The sequence below is a fragment of the Gallinula chloropus genome (assembly GCF_964237585.1).
Source record: "Gallinula chloropus genome assembly, chromosome: 20".
NCBI lineage: Eukaryota > Metazoa > Chordata > Aves > Gruiformes > Rallidae > Gallinula > Gallinula chloropus.
Genome location: NC_140105.1, coordinates 4,489,271 through 4,507,541, shown reverse-complemented (window position 1 = coordinate 4,507,541; position 18,271 = coordinate 4,489,271). Strand labels below are relative to the sequence as shown.

Sequence of the window (18,271 nt, the reverse complement as noted above, 5' to 3'; positions counted from 1 at the left end):
TCGTGCTGAAGTGAGAGGGATGTCAGTGTCTGCCTGCAGATGTGGGTGCTCCGGCAATTGCAAGGAGCTGCAGAGGCAGAGCCAGACCAACTCCTGCCCAGTGCTGGGACCTCAGCTCAGCATCAATGTGTTGCGAGGGAATTAGCACATGGGAAGATGTACATGGTACATGATGCCACTTATGGAGGTAACTACAAGGAGATTGTTTTAACCCCTTAACAATTTACTTAATTAAATTGACCTTTTTGTGCTGCTGGACTTTGGGGGCACAGAGGTGACAACCTGGGGTGCCATGGGCAGTGCAGGTGCTCATGGTGGGTTAATGATGTCTGGAGGCCAGGATCTCCCAAAACTGCTCTGTCACCCCCCTCCTCAGCTGCCCAGAGAGAGAAGATGTAATGAGAGGCTCATGGGTCAAGGATAAGGACAGGGAGAAATCATTGAGCAATTACTGTCTCAATGTGGAATAAAACGCATCTAATTTATTACTCAATCAAAAGATAGCAAGATAATGAGTGTAGATAGCAGTGGTTCTAATAACCCTCCATCTGCTCTTTCTAAATTAAAAAAAGAAATACAAAATGTGTAAGACACCATTAAACAGCTTCATCTTAATATTCGTCCTGTAAAGTCTTCTGCTGCATAACAGCCCTGTGTCTGTGGTGCCTGTTGTGGCTTTTCAGGCGTTACACAGTGTGAGTGTGAATGCTCACTACATCAGGAGAGGGAGGGCTGTGTGCCACCCGCACCCACAGCTGGCAGAGCTCTTCATGTAATCCCTGCGGCACGGGTCAACCTCAGCCCCGGCTCGCAGCCTGCTTGCCTGGGGCTTTTCACTGGGGCCACAGCTGCCCACCTCACCCTCCCTCCCCTGGCTCATCCCCGTGGCTCTAACTGTGGGGTACAGAGCCCTGGCAGCAGGGCTGTGCTTTGGGGGCAGCCTACACGAGAGCCTGGTGCGTCAGTGCCTCCCCCCAGCAGGTACCTGGAGGGGAAATGCCCAGTGTGCCCAAGGGAGCTGTGTCGGGCTGCACAGAGCTGTGTCGGGCTGCACAGGGCTGTGTCCGGCTGCACAGAGCTGTGTCGGGCTGCACAGAGCTGTGTCGGGCTGCACAGGGCTGTGTCCGGCTGCACAGAGCTGTGTCCGGCTGCACAGAGCTGTGTCGGGCTGCACAGAGCTGTGTCGGGCTGCACAGGGCTGTGTCCGGCTGCACAGAGCTGTGTCGGGCTGCACAGAGCTGTGTCGGGCAGCACGGAGCTGTGTCGGGCTGCACAGAGCTGTGTCGGGCAGCACGGAGCTGTGTCGGGCTGCACAGGGCTGTGTCGGGCTGCACAGAGCTGTGTCCGGCTGCACAGAGCTGTGTCGGGCTGCACGGAGCTGTGTCCGGCTGCACAGGGCTGTGTCGGGCTGCACGGAGCTGTGTCGGGCAGCACGGAGCTGTGTCCGGCTGCACGGAGCTGTGTCGGGCTGCACGGAGCTGTGTCCGGCAGCACGGAGCTGTGTCGGGCTGCACAGGGCTGTGTCCGGCTGCACGGAGCTGTGTCCGGCAGCACAGAGCTGTGTCCGGCTGCACGGAGCCGTGTCCGGCTGCACGGAGCTGTGTCGGGCAGCACGGAGCTGTGTCGGGCTGCACAGAGCTGTGTCGGGCTGCACGGAGCTGTGTCCGGCAGCACAGAGCTGTGTCCGGCTGCACGGAGCCGTGTCCGGCTGCACGGAGCTGTGTCCGGCTGCACGGAGCTGTGTCGGGCTGCACAGGGCTGTGTCGGGCTGCACAGGGCTGTGTCCGGCTGCACGGAGCTGTGTCGGGCTACACAGAGCTGCTCCCAGCCGGGAGCCGGTCCTGTCCCTGCGATGCCACAGGCCGCACTATGGCGACAGCCGGGTCGCAGCGCTCTGCGGAGGAGCGGCGGGGAAGCCTGTCCCGGTGCCGGCTCTGCGGGCCGGTACCGCGGCGGCTCCAGGCGCTGCCGGGGGCTCCGCAGCTCCCGCTCCTCCCGGACGCTCCCGCCGCGGCCACTCGGCAGCCGGGGTGCAGCGCGGGGCTCCGTCCCAGCGGGGGGGCTGTAGGGACAGAACCAGCCCCCGCCCCCCTCAACCCGAGGGCGTCGCTCTGTCCCGGCGCTCCCCGGCTGCTGAACGCCGCTGCTGCTGGCGCAGACCAGCTCCGAGCCCCGGGGGAAGCGGCGGCCGGGCGGAGCCGCGACCCGCTGAGAGGCCGCGGGCTGCCGGGCCCGTCGGGGCGCAGGGGACGCGTCAGCAGGGCCCCTCCGCCCCGCCCAGCTCCGCCGGGCCGAGGGGGCGGCCCCAGCGCCCCAGCCCCGCCGCATCGGCCACTCGGCGGCCGCCGCGCCTCGCGCCGCCCCGCGGTGACGTCACGCTCGCCGCCCTCCCCGCCCCGCCCGGGATTGGCGAGCGGCGGTGACGTAACGCGGCAGGCGGAAGCGAGGCGGCTCCGACCATGTTCCGGCAGGTGAGGCGGCTGCGGCCGGGCCGGGCGGGGCGGTGGCGGGGCCGGGGGACGCTGCGCAGCGCGGGCCGGGGTCGCGGGGCTCGGCCGCGCTGAGACGGGGGCGAGGGTCTTGCCCGTGGCGGGGTGAGCGCCAGACCCGCCCCCAGCGGGGCCACGAAACGCGGGAGGGGCCGGGCCGGAGCCTGGAGCGGGAGCGGGAGGAGCCCGGGGGGGCGGTGAGGGGCCCGGGGGGGCGGTGAGAGGCCCGGGGGGGGCGGGAGGAGCCCGGAGGAGCCATGAGGAGCCCCGGAGGCCCCGTGAGGGCGGGAGGGGCCCGGGGCTCCCCCGGGATCTGGCGCCGTTCTGAGCACCACCCCGCCCCCCGAGCGGCTGCAGTGGGCTCTGCTCCCCGCCGCTTCCCCTCGGGCTGCGGGTGCCCCCAGCCCCTCCCCGGTGAGCTCTGGGCGGGAGGTGCTGCTGGAGCGGCCGGGATGGTCCGAGCAGCCTCGCCTGTCCCTGTAACTCTGCGCCTGTCCCTCGCTCCAGGGCAGCAGTGAGGACATCGAGGATGTGTCTCTCTTTGATGCAGATGATGATCTGTCCAGGAGAGCAAAAAAGGCAAAGATCAGGTCAGTGGCTGTAGAGAGTTTCCAGGTGAGTCCTGGGTGACAGTGGGGGGAGGAAGGACAGACAGCTGCCAGCAGAGCTTGCAGTGTGAGTGTCCTCTCTGCTTAGAGGGAGCCCAGGGTGACGGCCCATGGCAGAACCTCAGCTGGGACTCTGAGCTCTGGGACAGCTGCTGGGTGTGCTGGTCCTGCTGCTCTCAGGGAGCCAGTGACTCCATGTGGTGTGAGGCTCTCACCGTGCCTGGTGCTGGCTCTGGGTTAGACTGTTCTCTCTGCCCCATCTGTGACTGTCCTGTGCTTCGTTCCAGGCATCCAGTGGCATCCTTCTTCCACTTATTCTTCCGAGTCAGTGCCATAGCTGTCTATGTGCTCTGTGAGCTCTTAACTAGCAGCTTCATTGCCTGCATGGTGACAATTATCCTCCTCTTGTCCTGCGACTTTTGGGCTGTAAAGGTAAGTTCCTCTTCAGCTTTTGGTTATTTCTATCTTCCTGTGTAAGAATAATTGAAGGGAGTGATGCTCCTGTCACAAAAGCAGTAGCTTCCCACAAAATTATACCCAGAATATCCTCAAGTGCTCTGATGTGTTGCAACATGTTACAGAATACTAAATCTGATTTCTTTTTGAGGGTCAAATGGAGAAGCTGTGTTGGGTTTCCCTTTTAAGGTAGCACAGGCTTTGTTATCAGGTCCCTTTCAGATCACCAGCAATGTGCCTCCCAGTGCCCTGGTACTGTACTGGCCACAGCAAAAACCAGACTGTTGCAGATACAAGAGCTTTCTACTCTTGTTTCCCCAGCTGGCAGGCAAACTGAGCAGCACTGAGAGCAGCACCCCAACCAGCTGAGCTTTGGCCAGTGGTTTCTTGGAGCAGGAAATGTGAAGCTGGTTTCTTCTGTTGCAGAATGTGACAGGACGGCTGATGGTTGGCCTTCGCTGGTGGAACCAGGTGGATGATGATGGCAGAAGTCACTGGGTGTTTGAAGCCAGGAAGGTAAATCCCCTCTTTTACCATTTTATTTCCCCATTTTTTTAACTGTTTATTTTTTATGAAGCAGAATATCATTTCCTATTCATTAGTGGTTCTGCTCCCGATGGTAAACTGTGCAAAGTTGACATTGACATCCAGGCAGAGATCTGTGTCTGTGCTTGTTTCCTACAGGCACTGAGTGAGCTTTCTGATTGCTGAATTATTTGCAGGTTCCCATGATGTGTTGATCTGGCTTAGAGCCAGCAGTGTGAAAGTTCTCCATAAAATGCAGTAAAGGTTCTTGTTTCATGTCAGCAGCCTCTACAGGTTTCTGGTGTGAACTTGGTTGTAAAACCCCAGAGGCTTGTAGATTCCTGACTGTTGTTCGTGGCAGTGTGATCTGTCCAGTGGAGCAGCCTGTTAATCTCTGTGTCCTTTCTGTGTGTAGGCATCAGCACAAGGGAGCAGAACCTCATCAGAAGCAGAGTCCCGAATCTTCTGGCTGGGTCTCATCACCTGCCCCATGATCTGGGTGATATTTGCTTTCAGTGCTCTCTTCTCTTTCAAAGTGAAGTGGCTGGTGAGTGGGCTGCTCCAGGCAGCAGCAGATCTGGTGCCTTACAGGCACAGGGCTGTACATTAACGACTGTGTTTTCCTGTGCCACAGGCAGTGGTTGTGATGGGTGTGGTGCTCCAGGGAGCCAATCTTTATGGTTACATCAGGTGTAAAGTTGGCAGCAGAAAGAACTTGACCAGCCTGGCAACCAGCTACCTGGGGAAGCAGCTCTTGCGGCAGGTAAGATCCCCAGGGGGCTGGAAATCCACCAGTGATGTTTGTTTCTGTCCATCAGCTTCCTCACTGGACAAAAAGATGGCAAAAGGGCTGCTCACTCCCACCCAACTCTCTGCAGGAGATGATCCTTCCCCACCCCAGCGCTGGGTTTTCCTCCCTCCTGCAGCAGTGAGCACAGCCCTGCCCTGCCCCACTTCTGGGCATCCTTCCACTGCTGCTGTCACTGAAGTTCCCCAGTGTCCTGTACTGGGGGGCAGCTCTGGGGGTGGGTGGTCTGGCTGCCAGAGGTTCACAGCTCGTTGCTGGGACTGTTCTGTTAGTGGGATTGCTCCCCCCTCACTGCCAGCCCGTGCCAGGGTTGTGCTCCTCTGCAGCTGGGTTTGCTTCTGGCAGCTTTGGCCACCGTGGCTGTTACCCAGAGACCTGGCCCAGGCTCAGTCCCTCTCAGAAAGTACTGTCCTTCCCCAAACACTGGCAGTTCTCCTGTACCACCTTTGCTCCTTTGCCTCCTGCAGACGGTGGCTGAAGAGACCCAGGCAGCGTCCTGAGAGTGGCAGAAGCCTCGAGCCAGAGCGGATTCCCCGTGGCGGCAGCAGGGATGTTGCTCTGAGCCTGAGTTTTGGGAGCTGCCAGCGTGAGGGCTGAATTCAGAGGAGCAAAGAAATGGTGCCAGGCTGCAGGTTGCTGCTCTCAGCCATCTCCATTCCAGTGCCCACTGGCAGTTTGTGTTTCAGTCCTTCCTTTAGTTTGATTGATTAGAGTGAACTTGCCTAATCTTTAATGAAACGAATATCCAAGGTGAGTGTCCTGCAGGTTTAGAGCTGCTGGCTGCATGACAAGCAAGTGGCTGGCTGGCCTTCAGAAGAGCCCTGCACAGCTCCAGCCTGGTTATCCAGGACCCCCTGACTCCTCCAGCAGTTGGTGATTCAGATGATTTCACTTCTGAACTTTGCCAGGGATATACCCCCAGCAAGACCTGGGAGCTGTTCCCTTGGTTAACTGTTGGGACTGATACCTTCCTTTTGTACATAGCTGTTTATACACTCTTGAAATTAAAAGAATGCTTTGTTTGACTAGAGCAGACATCCCTCTGTGACCCAGAGCTGAGCTCTGTTTCTATCCTGTGTCCTGGAGAAGCCCTGTTAGAATCATGGGGTAAGTTAAATGCTGCTGCTGAATGAGCTCTGGCACCCTTCCTTCCAGCCAGGGCTCTCAAACAGTCCTTCCTGTGCAAACACTTTCTTTGTAAGCAGCCTGGGGTTGTTAGTGTGCAGAGCTGGAGTGCTGGTCACTCCCTGAGGCTGTCTGGGGTGCATGAGATCTCCTGAGCTCTCCCCAGCCCCTGGCTTGCTCCTGGACAGCAGCAGATTGCCACCAGTGCTGCTGCCACTGCGTAGTGGGAACATCTGGTCCCCATGTCCATGGAATGGATGGTTTATTTCAAAGGAATGAATGGAAAGAGGCACAGTGAAGTCAGTCACTGACCTCAGAGTGCTTCTGTGTGACATGGTGATGGGCAAGTGCAGCATCTGGCCCGTACAGCATGATGGAAGGGGAATCCTTTCTGCTCCAGCAAGCCCCCAGTTTGCTGCTGCTGTTGGAGGGGTGGCAGAGCAGAGAAGGACAATGCCCTCCCTGTCCCTGCTGCCACCCCTCTGCTGATGGAGTCCAGGATCCCATCGCCCTTCCAAGCTGCAAGAGCCACTGCTGGCTTGTTAAGTTTCTCATCCACCAGAACCCCCAGGTCCTTCTCAGCAGGGCTGCTCTCCAGGAGCTCTTCTCCCAGGCTGTACATATGTCTGGGATTCCTCTGGCCAGAAGTGTAATGGTGGCCCCACTGCAGACCTCTGAGCCTGGGTGGTGGCTGAGGGGTTACAAGTAGCAGAAGTACTCCAAGCACAGTAAGAATAAAATACCTTTTACTCTAAAATAGCCAAGTACACCTCGGATGGTGTGAGTGCAGCTGGAAGGTGGGCTTGAAACCACCTTTCTTTGACAGGCAGAGGCAGTTTGAGTCCTCAGAGTGCAGTGTCTTAGGCCAGGGGGAGCTTGCAGAGCTGGGGGATGCTTGCTGGCTGCTTTTGGGTGCCTGAGGCCTCCCCCTTCTTGGGTGTCCTTGGGATGTGTGGCTCTCTTGCTCTTTGGGTGCTGCAGGGACCTGTCCCCAGCCCTGCTTTGTCTCTGTGGCACTGGGATGGATGCTGGCTGCTGGTGTCCCTGAGAGGATGCTGAGTTCAGGTGCAGGAGCAATGATAGTCTCAAACCACAATGGCTTTAGAGGTGGGTTTTTAACTGTCAGGTTTATCTCCCCTTCCCTGGGTGGAGAACTGTGGGGCAAAGTAGGGGTGCTGGGTGCAGGTGGGTGACCTGGCCACAAGCGCTTGGAGCCTCTTGCCTTTTCCTCCAGAGCTTTCTTGGAGATTTGCTGGGCCTGGAGGGCTGCAGGGAAAGGTCTATTGTAGTTGCTTAGCAGAGGCAGGACATCCCAGCTGGTATTTCCTAAACAAAAAGCTGCAGTGACTAATGGAGAGTGACCTTTGGGAGGACCAAAGGGAGTGGGGATGCAGGAGAGGAGGCTGGATGCCAGCCAGGACCTGATGCTGCTTCCAGGGCTCCTGGCAGGAAGGAGCTTCGTGCTTCCCTCCTGCCTTCCCCAGCAAACAGCCCCCGTGGGGGGTGGGCATCCCTTCCCACCCAGCAAACCAGGAGCCCCCCCGCTGCCCTGCTAAGGGAGGAGGAGGAGGGTAGAGGGAAGGAAATGCTATTCCTGTTGCACTGACAGCAGCGTTTTGATGCCACTGAGGACACAGGGGCCCAGCACCACCAGCCCCAGCGCTGCTGCCAGCAAACTGGGTGTGCCAAGTGCGATCCCAGTTCCTTCCTGTCCTCCCAGTGCTGGCCTGTGGCTGGGGGCAGCTGATGCTGGGGATGTGCTGCTCTGGTTTCCACTGCTCAGCCTCGGGCTACAGGGCTCAGCTGCTGGAGTTCCAGCTCTTGTTCCTCAGGGGCAGGCATCACCTCTGGGTGCCTTTGGGCAGCCTCTCCCTGCGGCAGGTCCAGGTGCTCCTGGCTGGGTCTCAAAGCTGTGAGAGTAGCCCCCTGGGTCAGGCTGAGCCCATCAAACCCAGGGCTTGTCTAATTCCCCTAGCAAAGGCTACATGGAAATCCCTGCCCCATGGCCATGCTCCAGGAACACCTCTGTTCCTCTGCAGGTTTGGGGGTCTCTCTGTGGCACCTGGAGGATTTTGCTGCTGTTATTTTGGCTGGTTCCTCTCTGAGACCGTGCAGGTGTTTGGTATCCACAGTGTCCTGCTGCAGAGTGCTCCACTGATTAACACATCCTTTGATTTGGATTCTTTCACAAAGTATTTAGTTATAAATGCCAGATACCTCACACCTCAGCTGCTTGCTACACATTTCAAAGAGCTTCAGCATTTGCCAGGTGCAACTCACCTCAGCAGAAGCCACGTTGATGCTCTTCAGCTACTTACCTCTGTGATCCTGGTCTTTAGAAGCCTGAGTGGGTTGTTCAATATAGGAGTTGGGTGTTCTGACCTGTTATTCCTCATATTCCTCCCAGAATCCTTAAAAAACCCCAAAGCCTCATTGTCACACTTCCCACGTTCCATCTGTCTGGCACCAGGACACGCAGTCGGTTTGTCTGGGGATTAGTGGCTCAGGAGGTTCAGCCCTGAGCTCTCTGGACTCCTCCTGGAAGCCTCTTTGGTTTGCTGAGGTGTTCCCTGTGCTCCCAGCTTGTGCAAACTTCTTCAAATTTGGTTCATTTTGGGCAAGTTCTTGAGATTTTTCCTCCCCTTTTTTTTCAATTACAAGCAGTGTGTAAACAACTCCATAGTAACCACTGGAGTACATGAGTCATGGAGCTCTTCTGCCACGGGACATACTTGCTCTTGCCTACTATTATGTTTACAGATGAAACGAGGGTTTGGTTGCTGAGACCATTACTCATGGTTTCCTACTGAGTGTACTGGAGTCCAGCCCTTTTTTGACACTTTGTATGACTTTTCCCCCATTAGATAGATCCTCTACCCTGTGGGACCTTCCCTGCTTGTCATCTGTTCCCTTGCCACAGGGTTTAAAGCTCCAGTAAAGTGTTATTTAAGTTGTAGTTGGATTATGTTTTGCTTTTTTTGGAGCCCTCCCTCACATCTGAACCCTGTTTCAGCAGGAATTTGACTTGCCCATCACAACTGCCTCTGGCCTTGGGGATTTCCCAGCATCTGAGAGCCCATGGGGCTGGAGGTGCCCACACCCACCTGTGGGCAGAGGTCCCACCCCAAAACCTCACCTAAAAAAATCACTTTGGATGTGGAGAAAACTAAATGTCACAGAATCACAGAATCAGAGGGGGTGCAAGGGATCTCCAGAGATCATCAAGTCCAACCCCCTGCCAAAGCAGCTCCCTAGGACAGGTCACACAGGTTGGCATCCAGACAGGTCTGGAATATCTCCAGAGAAGGAGACTCCACACCCCTTGGGCAGCCTGTCCTTTTGCACAGCTCTTTGGTACATGAGCCCTTGGTTTCTCCTGGGTTTTGGGTTGCAGGGTCGTGCCCAAGAGGTTGGTTTGATTAGGATCTGGCCTGGAGAGAGGAGGGGATGGGGACTTTGCTTAGATCCTGCTCCATCCCCAGTCTGCAGACTGGATCATTGTAGGTGGGCTCTGGCCTGTAGCTGGGGCTGGAGAGCAGCGAGGATGCAGGTTGGGGGACCTGACACTGGGGTGCCTCCATCAGGCATCACACACCATGCTGGGCTCCACTGCCCAGAGCTCTCCTGCAGCTGCTGCGAGTGGGACACCCCAAGTCCTGCTGCTGCAAGAGCAGCCTCAGCAGAGGGGGAGGAAAAATCAGGAGCTGTAACACCCCTGGGGGCTTTTTCCTCTCTGTTTGCAGCAGGGTGGGAGGTGCAGCATCCCCCAGGGAATCCCCAGCCAGCCTGGGCAGCCTTTAGGGGGTGGGAAAATCTCTTCATTCCCCTTGGCCTTTGTGTTCAGGAGGAGCATCTGGAGCAGCACCGCTGAGCTGACCCTGCCATCAGGTCCCTCCAGCCCAGAGAACCACCACAGGACAGAGTCTTCAGTCCATCCTTCCCCTGTCTCACTCCGCGAGGCAGCAGAGGGAGCTCTTAGGCTTTTTTTAGTGTTATTCATTAACTATTTCTTTTAGAAATGGAGCAGAGAAAGTTGCCTGGAAGTTTCCTCGTTGTAAACTCCTCTGAGGATGAGCCTGGCGAAGTGAGAAGCCCTGGGAGCAGCCTGCCAGCCCCACACACGAGCGTGGGACCGTGGTGGGAAGGGTGTCCCCTCCCCAGGGGTTACCCCTGGCTGCTGGTCATCTGCAGAGGGGTGGCAGGAGGAAAAACAATACCCCAAAGCTCCTCTCCTCCCATTAGTGCTCTGTCAGAGCTTCCTGGAGATGAGCTGGGATATAACGGGAACATGATGTCACTGCCCTGACGTGAGGTGGTGTGAGCAGCCACTTCAGCTGGAAAAAGCTGGTAACAAGCAAATGTATTCCCAGCTGGGTGGGTGTGTGTGGGACTGGCCAGCTGGGCTGTCTCCTCCAGCAGACCTCGGGACTCTCCTGGGTTTGGGGAAGAAACTCTTGATTTACATAAATGCTTCCTAGGAAGCGACTCAGCCCTGTGCCCAGCAGCAGGTGTCTGTGTGCCAGGGGCATGTCACACCCTGCTGCACCCCTCCCTGGGTCCAGCCCCTCTCCCTGATGCTGTGGAGTGTGCTGGGTGGGGGGAGTAGGGATGAACTCCAGGTTCCTTAGCTCAGAGCCAGCCTCCTCCTCTGGATCCCAGGGGTCGTCCCGTTTGCAAGGGCCTTGGCAAGGGTGTTAATTGTGGCTCCTGAAGCCCAGCAGAGCCACCAGTGACCACCTGCCACGGTAACAAAACCTCATCCTCCTTGGCATAGGTTTGCTCCCAGAAACAAGAAGGGGATTTTTGCATTGGTTTTAGTGGCAGCTTCCAGGTTTAACTGTTGGACATCAAAATACGTTCCCATCTCCCAAGGCTCAAGCATCTGTCTGCAGTGCTCTGCAGCAGCAGCAGCAGCTTTCCCTGCCACTCAGATGGTGACAGTTTGGCAAGACAGAACTTGGGCACAGGACAATCTGGCACCAGTGGCTGGCAGGTGACAGCCTGTGGACCAGGAAGGTGCAGCAGCATTGCATGGGTGCACTTCACCTGGCCCAGTAAAAGCCAAAACCTTCTTGTCTGTGGTGGATTCAGCTTTACTTTGCATGGGTGGGGATGGGATAGGTGATACCATGATCAGTGATGAAGAGCTCAGACAGCAGCTCTCATCCCTCACAGCATCCCATGGCGAGGGGGGTGCAATGCTGCTCCTCAGCACCTCCATCCCAGCCTGATGGCTTCCCTCAGCTGGCAACCATGGGACCATGGTGTGTGGTCACAGTGCAGCCCTAAGGGATGAATCAGCGTTGATTGGCACTGCCCTGCTGTCTCCCAGCCCCAACCACAGCCCCATGCAACAGGCATGGGCACCCCACAAACACTGAAAGACAAGGTGGCTCATGGCCAGGGCAGAAAGGGGTTCTCAGTTTCTTGGACAGGAGGAAGCAGCCCTGTGAGGACTGCAGTCCATGGGAGTTTCTCTGCACTGTTGGTTTGCATCTACACTAAAACTTCAGACTGCCTTTCCCCAGGGTGGCTTTTCTTCTTGGAAATAGGTGACTTTGTGGCTTGACAAGGATCAGGGGGACTTTCCCTCTAAAAGAGATGATGACAAGAAAGCTCAGGCATGTCCCACCTGTCTGTCTGCCTGGAAACCCACAGCAGCATCAGACAGTGCTCTGCTCACAGCCTGGGATGGGAATAGTTCAGTGACCAGGTAGTTATCCAGCTTTTTATCCCCAACTGAGAGAGACCCTTTCACACAGGGAAATCAGAGCCAGGGCCAAACACACCATGTTATTGAGCCCTTGAAATGAAAAGTGTCTGAAGCATAAAACTCACCTAGCTGAGTCGTAAATCAAGCTTCTGAGTGCAGGGAAACCAACCCTGTGTACTCATGAATCATCCCCTCCCCTCACTTAATCATTTTGTATCAAGGACATTTTAAGATGAATATATTCAAGTCAAAAAGTCCATTAAAAATTAGAGTCCCAGTGACTAAGGGAGGATTTTTACATCCTCATCCAAGTTTGCAAGTATGAGCATTTGTAGGAAAAACAGTCACCCTCCAAATATTCCTGCAGAAAGGAAACCCAGGCAGGGAGTGAGTAATGGGAGCAACCAGGAATGGGCTGAGCCACGCAAGGAGCCTGCTCAGAGTTTGGCTGCAGCTGCCTGGCTCCACCTTGACCTGTGTAAATCTGGTTGTGTGAAAGCAGATTTCTTTGGAAAGACACATTTCCCTGCTTGCTGATGGCTCTCTGCTGACTGGAGGCATTGGAGAAGAAAACATGGAGCAAAGAGCTTGTGCTGTGCTGGGGACAACCAGTGGGATTATTGATGGAGGGGGTCCTCTGCTTCTAAAACACCCAGGTTTGGGGTTTTACCTCCTGAGAAAGTCCTTATAAAGGATTGTCCATGTTCAGGATGTCCTGGTAGCAGGACACAGCAGGGAGTTGACTCTCTGCACTTTCTCTGCATCAGGGTGCTCAGGGGATGGGATCTTCATGGGGTTTGGGTCAGGGAAGCTGGGACCCTGGGGCAGTCACCCAGGGCAGAGTCAAACAGGGTGTTCCTCCTGGAGAGCAGGAGAGAGGGATTCCCTGCCAGAGCAGTGCAACATGCCCATGGATAACCCTGAGGATGGCAAAGCTCTTGTGCTGACCCCAGGGGAGAACAGACCCTCAGCCAGTGCAGCTGGAGAGCTGCCAGCACAGCAAGTCCTGTCCATGGGCAGTGCTGGGTAAACCCATCAGTAGCCCAGGACAGGGCTGCCCAGCCATGTGCCCCCCTCCCTCACGTGCCAAACACCAGCCACGGTGACCAGCTGCCCCGTTCTGGCTGCAGCTCAGCCCCAGACTTGCACTGACACTGCTGGAGCTGGCTGTGGGTGGAGTTTCTCCCAGAGACAGACAGTGGTGGGAGTAGGTCCACATCTCTCTGCTGGAAGCTGGGGTTTGGAAGGTGGAGCACATCTTGTTCAGGGTACATGTGCCCATTCTGGGCTTGTGGAGCCAGGCAGCAGGCACCCCACCAGACAGGGAGGGAGGGATGGAGGGATGGATGGATGGATGGATGGATGGATGGATGGATGGATGGATGGATGGATGGATGTCACTGTCTCCCCACAGCAGGAGCTTCCTGGCAGCAAGCAGACCCTTACAACACTTGATAAAAGCCACTTTGTTAATCTCCTGTGGGCTTCTGTGCCAACCTCAATACCTGACACCCCAGCACAGGCACCCTCAGAAGGCCACACAGGTGGCCCTGCTCACACAGCACCCACCACCCAGACATCCAGCACTGGAGACTCAGGGGTGCAGAGAGGCACATCTGGGCACTAAAGAGCATCACAGCCTGGATCCTTGTGGGTGTATGGGCTGTGCACCCCACATCCCCCCTGTGTTGGGGTGCACTTGGACACACGAGTGTATGCACACTTGCACACACACATGCTCTCCACAGCAGCACAGCTATTATCTTTGCTCAGCTGCTGTGAATTTCTGAACCAAAGCAAGGTCTGGGCTCTGGGCTGTTGGTGGATCCTCAGGGAGGCCTCACAGCCTCCAGCTGCAGAGGATTAGCTCAGCCCATTCAAGCCAAGGGAGCCTCCACCTTCTGTGAGCTCTGGAAGCTGGGAGGGAGGGTCCTGCTCATCTTCTCAGACAGTTTTTGAACTTCCAATGACACTCATCCCTTTCCTCACCCACTCAGCCCCTGGGTGCTGGCAAGCAAGAGGGGTTTTGTGGCCATTCCCCATGCAGCTCTCAAGGATCTGGTATGAATTTCACTGAGTTTTGAGCTGCTCAACTTCAGCTTAGTGCTACCCAAAAAGTGTGGAGGCCCTGGGATCTTACGAGCCCAGCTGGGGTGGGCGGTGGCAATGCCCAGGCACAGCCCACCTCTGCAGCATCCTCCTCCCAACCTGGGAGCACCCTCAGCCCCAAAAGTGAACTCTGCAGCTCAGGTCTCTCCTAGTCTAAATATGTATTCAAAGGAAATTCCAGCTCAGACACCTCCTGGCAAAGCTCTCCAGCTCTGCTTTTGTGGTTTGAGCACACAGGACCTCTGACTTACAGCTGCAAATATCTTCTAGTTATACAAGGGGAAGCAGCCTTAGCTAATGTGCCTGGGAATTATCCCATGTCCTAAAACTTTGTGGGGCCTGGAAGCCATCTGTGTGACCCTTCCTGGGGTCAGAGGTGAGACATTCCGTTTTTCCTGTGTCATTTGGAATAAGAAGCAAAACACTGGCTGGTGCTCACAGCCCTGAGAGAGGCTGAGGGCGTGTGGCAGGACTCTGCAAACTATTTTCTTTAGGCATGATTTAGTGATGGGGAAGAGTGTCCAGCCAGCAGCTGCTGAGCGCAGCAGACACACGGCTGGGGATGTGTCACGGGCCTTCAGGAAGGAAAATGAGCACAACTCAAGGACCAAAACCTGGTAAGGCTGTAGGACCTGGCATCTGCCAGGGGAAACAGTAACAAGCTCAGTGTCCAGAGAAGGGAACCAGGCTGGGGAAGGGGCTGGAGGGCAAATCCTCTGAGGAGCAGCTGAGGGAGCTGGGGGTGTTCAGCCTGGAGAAGAGGAGGCTGAGGGGAGACCTTCTCACACCTACACTGACCTGCCAGGAGGGTGCAGAGAGGTGGGTGATGGTCTCTTCAGCCAGGGGACAGGAGATGGGACAAGGGGCAATGGGCTCAAGCTGCCCCAGGGCAGGGTCAGAGCAGATGGGAGGGAAAAGTTCTTCCCTGAAAGAGTTGTCAGGGCTGGAACAGGCTGCTCAGGGAGGGGCTGAGTCACCATCCCTGGATGTGTTTAATAAAAGGGTTGATGAGGTGCTCAGGGATCTGGTTTAGCTTAGGATGGGAATGGTTGGACTTGGTGATCTTCAAAGGTCTTTTCCAACCTTGTGACTCTGTGATTCTGTGATTGCTGGCTGGGTGCTGATCTGCAGTGGGATGTGCACTCTGTTGCAGTTCATGATGTGTACTGATGACAAGTTGAACAACATCAGTCATTAGCAACTGGAGTGGCTAGGTTAAATTAACTGATTTCAAATGTAATCATTTAATTTAAATCACCCCATTACAGGTGAAGTCAAACCCACCTAATTCAGGTCCTATGGATGTGCCACAAGTATCTCTCAGGATACCCACCCATGGGAGCAACCTGAGGACTCAGGGCACCTCAGGAGCATCTCCTCGCTGCACCTCTCCTTCCCACCAACACAAGGGCACCCTGGGGACATGCTGATCAACTGGGGCATGTCCTGACTTTCCAAGAAAGGTCCTGGCTCTGCCCCCTCCCATGGGCTTTTTGGGGAAAGGCCTCTATTTCCATGAGGAGGAAGGTTGTTGTGGGCTCGTTCTGTTGGGCCAGTGCCTGTAGATAATGGCAGGACAAGGGTGATGGGTTAAATCTGAAGGAAGGGAGGTTTAAATTAGATATTAGGGGGAAGTTCTTTCCAGAGAGAGTGGTGAGGGGCTGGAACAGGCTGCCCAGAGAGGGGGTGGGTGCCCCATCCCTGGGGGTGTTCAGGGCCAGGTTGGATGGGGCCCTGGGCAGCCTTGTGTAGCTCCAGGCCTGGAGGTTGGTGTCCCTGCCTGTGGCAGGGGGTTGGAGCTCTGTGATCCTTGGGGTCCCTTCCAACCCAGACCAGTCTGTGATTCTATGATAACACCAAGCTAGGTCTTTTTATCCTGGGTGCTGCCCGACCAGGGGGCAAAAGGACAAGCTTTGCCTCGATGTACCAGATAGAAGACAAGAAGTGGATGTGGCCACGGATGAAGCAGTAAGGCTGGTGACAAAGCCTCTCACCTGTGAGGTGCTGGGTCCTTGTTTTAACCTCCCAAGCCTTTTCCTGACCCATCCTTTGGAGGTAACACTCCCAAAATGGGATGGTGAGTCCCAGACCGGCACTTTCCTCCCCCAAAGGAGAAACTCCAAGCCCTGAACCAGGAGCTGGGAGGTGGGCTGGCTCACGCTGGGACGGGGTGAGGCAGCGCAAGGAGGAGGGGAGGAAATCGCCCTGGAGAGGCGGCTTGTTTACTGCAGCACACGCTGGTCCCAGACAGGAAAAATGGCCCTTGACTTCTTCCCCCATCCCCTGGCACAGGAGGAGGTTGTTTTGGTGTGTGGGGAGAGGCGCTGGGGGCTGTCTGAAGTGCTCCACCGGAGACCGCGCGTTTCCAGCGCTCCCACCCCGCGGAACAGCCCACGGTGACTCAGATTTCCTGGAGGTGCTTTTATCTCGTCCTGCCCAGCGCTCCCTCGGCAGCCAGGGTGAAGCAGCAGTCCCTGGACAGCCTGCCCTCTGCCCTTTCACAGGCTGCTGGAGGTTTCCTGGCCTCGCAGCTCCCACACCCACCCAGAGCTGGACAAGCCCATCAGATGCTGTCAGAGGCTCAGCTCCCCAGGAGGGCTGGGGGCTGCTGCAGCACCCACCCTGCTGCAGCACCCACCCTGCTGCAGCACCCACCCTGCTGCTCCTTCATGCACTGAAATGATGAGACCAGCCTAGCCTGGCATGAAGGGAACTATCCCATCTCTGGCTAATGAGATCTCACATCATTATCCTTCCCGTTAACACACCTGGGGGTTAAGGATGAAAGCTGATTTGGTCCTCCCTTTCCTCACCCAGTTGTCCCACAGCTGACTGGGTTGTCCCTCCTGCTCGTGCCAAACAAGGTGGGAGGAGGATGTGGGGTGAGAGAGACAGGGGAGATGCTGCCCAAATGTGGGGCAGGGAGGTGCCAGTTGGTGCAGGGTCCTCAGGGGTCCTTGTTCACTTCAAGGCCATTTCCTGGCCCTGTACTGCCCAACCCTTCACCCCACAACTCCTGCCAAGCCAGATGGCCATGTCTAACAGGCTCTTCTGGGGAAGAAGGGGAAAACATGGCAGGTAAACAGGCACAACTTGGTGCCTTCCCCACTTGGGTTCAAGCAAGTGGGTTCCATCTGTGGGGTTGGGGCTGCTTTGCTGCCTGGGATGGATGGGCAGCTGGGAGGGTGCTGGCTCCTCCTCAGTGCCACTGGTCTCCTGCATCTCCCAGCTCCTCTTCCAGAGATGATGAACAGGTGATGGGTTTCATGCTGTAAGAGCAGAGTGTGTCTGCAGCTCCATCCCACCTCATTGCCCTGCAGAAGAGCTGGAAAGGTGTCTGGGGGCTCTGTTATGAGGTTAGACATGGCTTTCCCCTGCTTTTGTTCAAAACAATATTGCTGTCAGTTCTTCCCTTTCCTCCCTGTGACGTGCCCAGCATGACATTTGGGCTCTCCATGCCATCACTTGGAGCCCTGCCATGGCACTCCATTCCTGCCCAAGGAGGGCTGACAGTCACAAGGACATCAGGACATCAGCTGCCATGCTGCTCCAAATACTCCCAGCTGGAGACAAGCACCATCCAGATGGGGGGAAGAAGCCAGGTGAGAACTGAGGAAAATGCACAAATTTAGGAAAAAAACCAACCCAAACACATAAAAAATATTGACTTGACCTGGCAGAGGCAAGTGACCCAGGGGCATCTTGGCTCTGACACTGTGTGTGCAGGTTTCTGTGCTGGGGACACCTTCAAAGGTGGGACTCCAGCCCTTACCTGTGGCCAGGGACCTTCTCTTTGCAGCCCCAGCCCAGAGTGGCCCCTCAGCCAGACAGAGGAGGGGGAAGCTGGGTGATCGCTGGACAGAAAGGGGTTTATTTTTAGGACTGTGGGCATCATCATCATCTGTACTCTTTTGCCTTGAAGCTTTCTTTGCCCATGAGACAGGGTCTCCAGGCTTTAACCACAGCTTCACTATCGACCCTTTCTAAGGAAGCAGGCTCAGCTCCCTGCCTCAGTTTCCCCAAATGGGGTACCTGGTGTATCCACCTTGCACAGGTATTTTCCCAAGGACAACATCATACTGTAGACATTGTTCCCATGCTTCCCTTCTGCTCAGTAAGTCTGGGCCACACCAACACCCCAACACACCCATTTTCCTCACCCTATGACACCTCTTGGACATGATGCTGAGCCTGTGAAGCAAGCAGGGAGCCAGCCTGGGTCATGAATAACTTGTCAGTGTCTCTGCTGGTATTTCCTTGCTGGATCCCTCTCTCTGGGCACAGAATTAGCTCCTCTGACTATAAACAATAAATCCTGGAAATTATTACACCTCCCTTGTGCATGGCAAAGGCATCTGGAAAGGGCCCCAGCCCAGGGAGAAAGGTGGAGCTGGGTCAGTGCTGCCCATCAGGCTGTGTGCTGGATCTGGCATTGCAG

The 18,271-nt window shown here is 56.1% G+C and overlaps 2 protein-coding genes across 2 annotated transcripts in view; both read left to right on the top strand.

Moving 5' to 3' along the window:
* The first annotated feature begins 3,002 nt into the window (after positions 1–3,002).
* LOC311199331 (Golgi apparatus membrane protein TVP23 homolog B-like) lies at positions 3,003–5,916 on the top strand. The gene is made up of 6 exons (XM_084273412.1): positions 3,003–3,079; positions 3,385–3,529; positions 3,980–4,069; positions 4,494–4,625; positions 4,713–4,841; positions 5,354–5,916. The coding sequence occupies exons 2-6, from the start codon at positions 3,482–3,484 to the stop codon at positions 5,384–5,386; spliced, it is 432 nt and encodes a 143-aa protein (XP_084129538.1). The 5' UTR covers positions 3,003–3,079; positions 3,385–3,481; the 3' UTR covers positions 5,387–5,916.
* Positions 5,917–15,754: 9,838 nt separating this feature from the next.
* The window catches only part of LOC311199598 (tektin-3-like), a gene marked incomplete at its 5' end in the record, with an annotated part of 60,501 nt that continues 57,984 nt past the window's right edge, over positions 15,755–18,271 (top strand). Inside the window, one exon of the mRNA XM_084273719.1 lies at positions 15,755–15,801. Within this exon, the coding sequence (XP_084129845.1) occupies positions 15,755–15,801 (47 nt within the window). The remainder of the gene's footprint in view (positions 15,802–18,271) is intronic.

What these genes read in the sequence shown, in the direction of transcription:
- LOC311199331 (XM_084273412.1), top strand. Translation starts at nt 3,482, where the DNA reads ATGGTGACAATTATCCTCCTCTTGTCCTGCGACTTTTGGGCTGTAAAG. An exon ending in GGGTGTTTGAAGCCAGGAAG is followed by an intron (nt 4,070 to 4,493) that starts GTAAATCCCCTC and finishes TTCTGTGTGTAG; the next exon opens with GCATCAGCACAAGGGAGCAG. An exon ending in CTTTCAAAGTGAAGTGGCTG is followed by an intron (nt 4,626 to 4,712) that starts GTGAGTGGGCTG and finishes CCTGTGCCACAG; the next exon opens with GCAGTGGTTGTGATGGGTGT.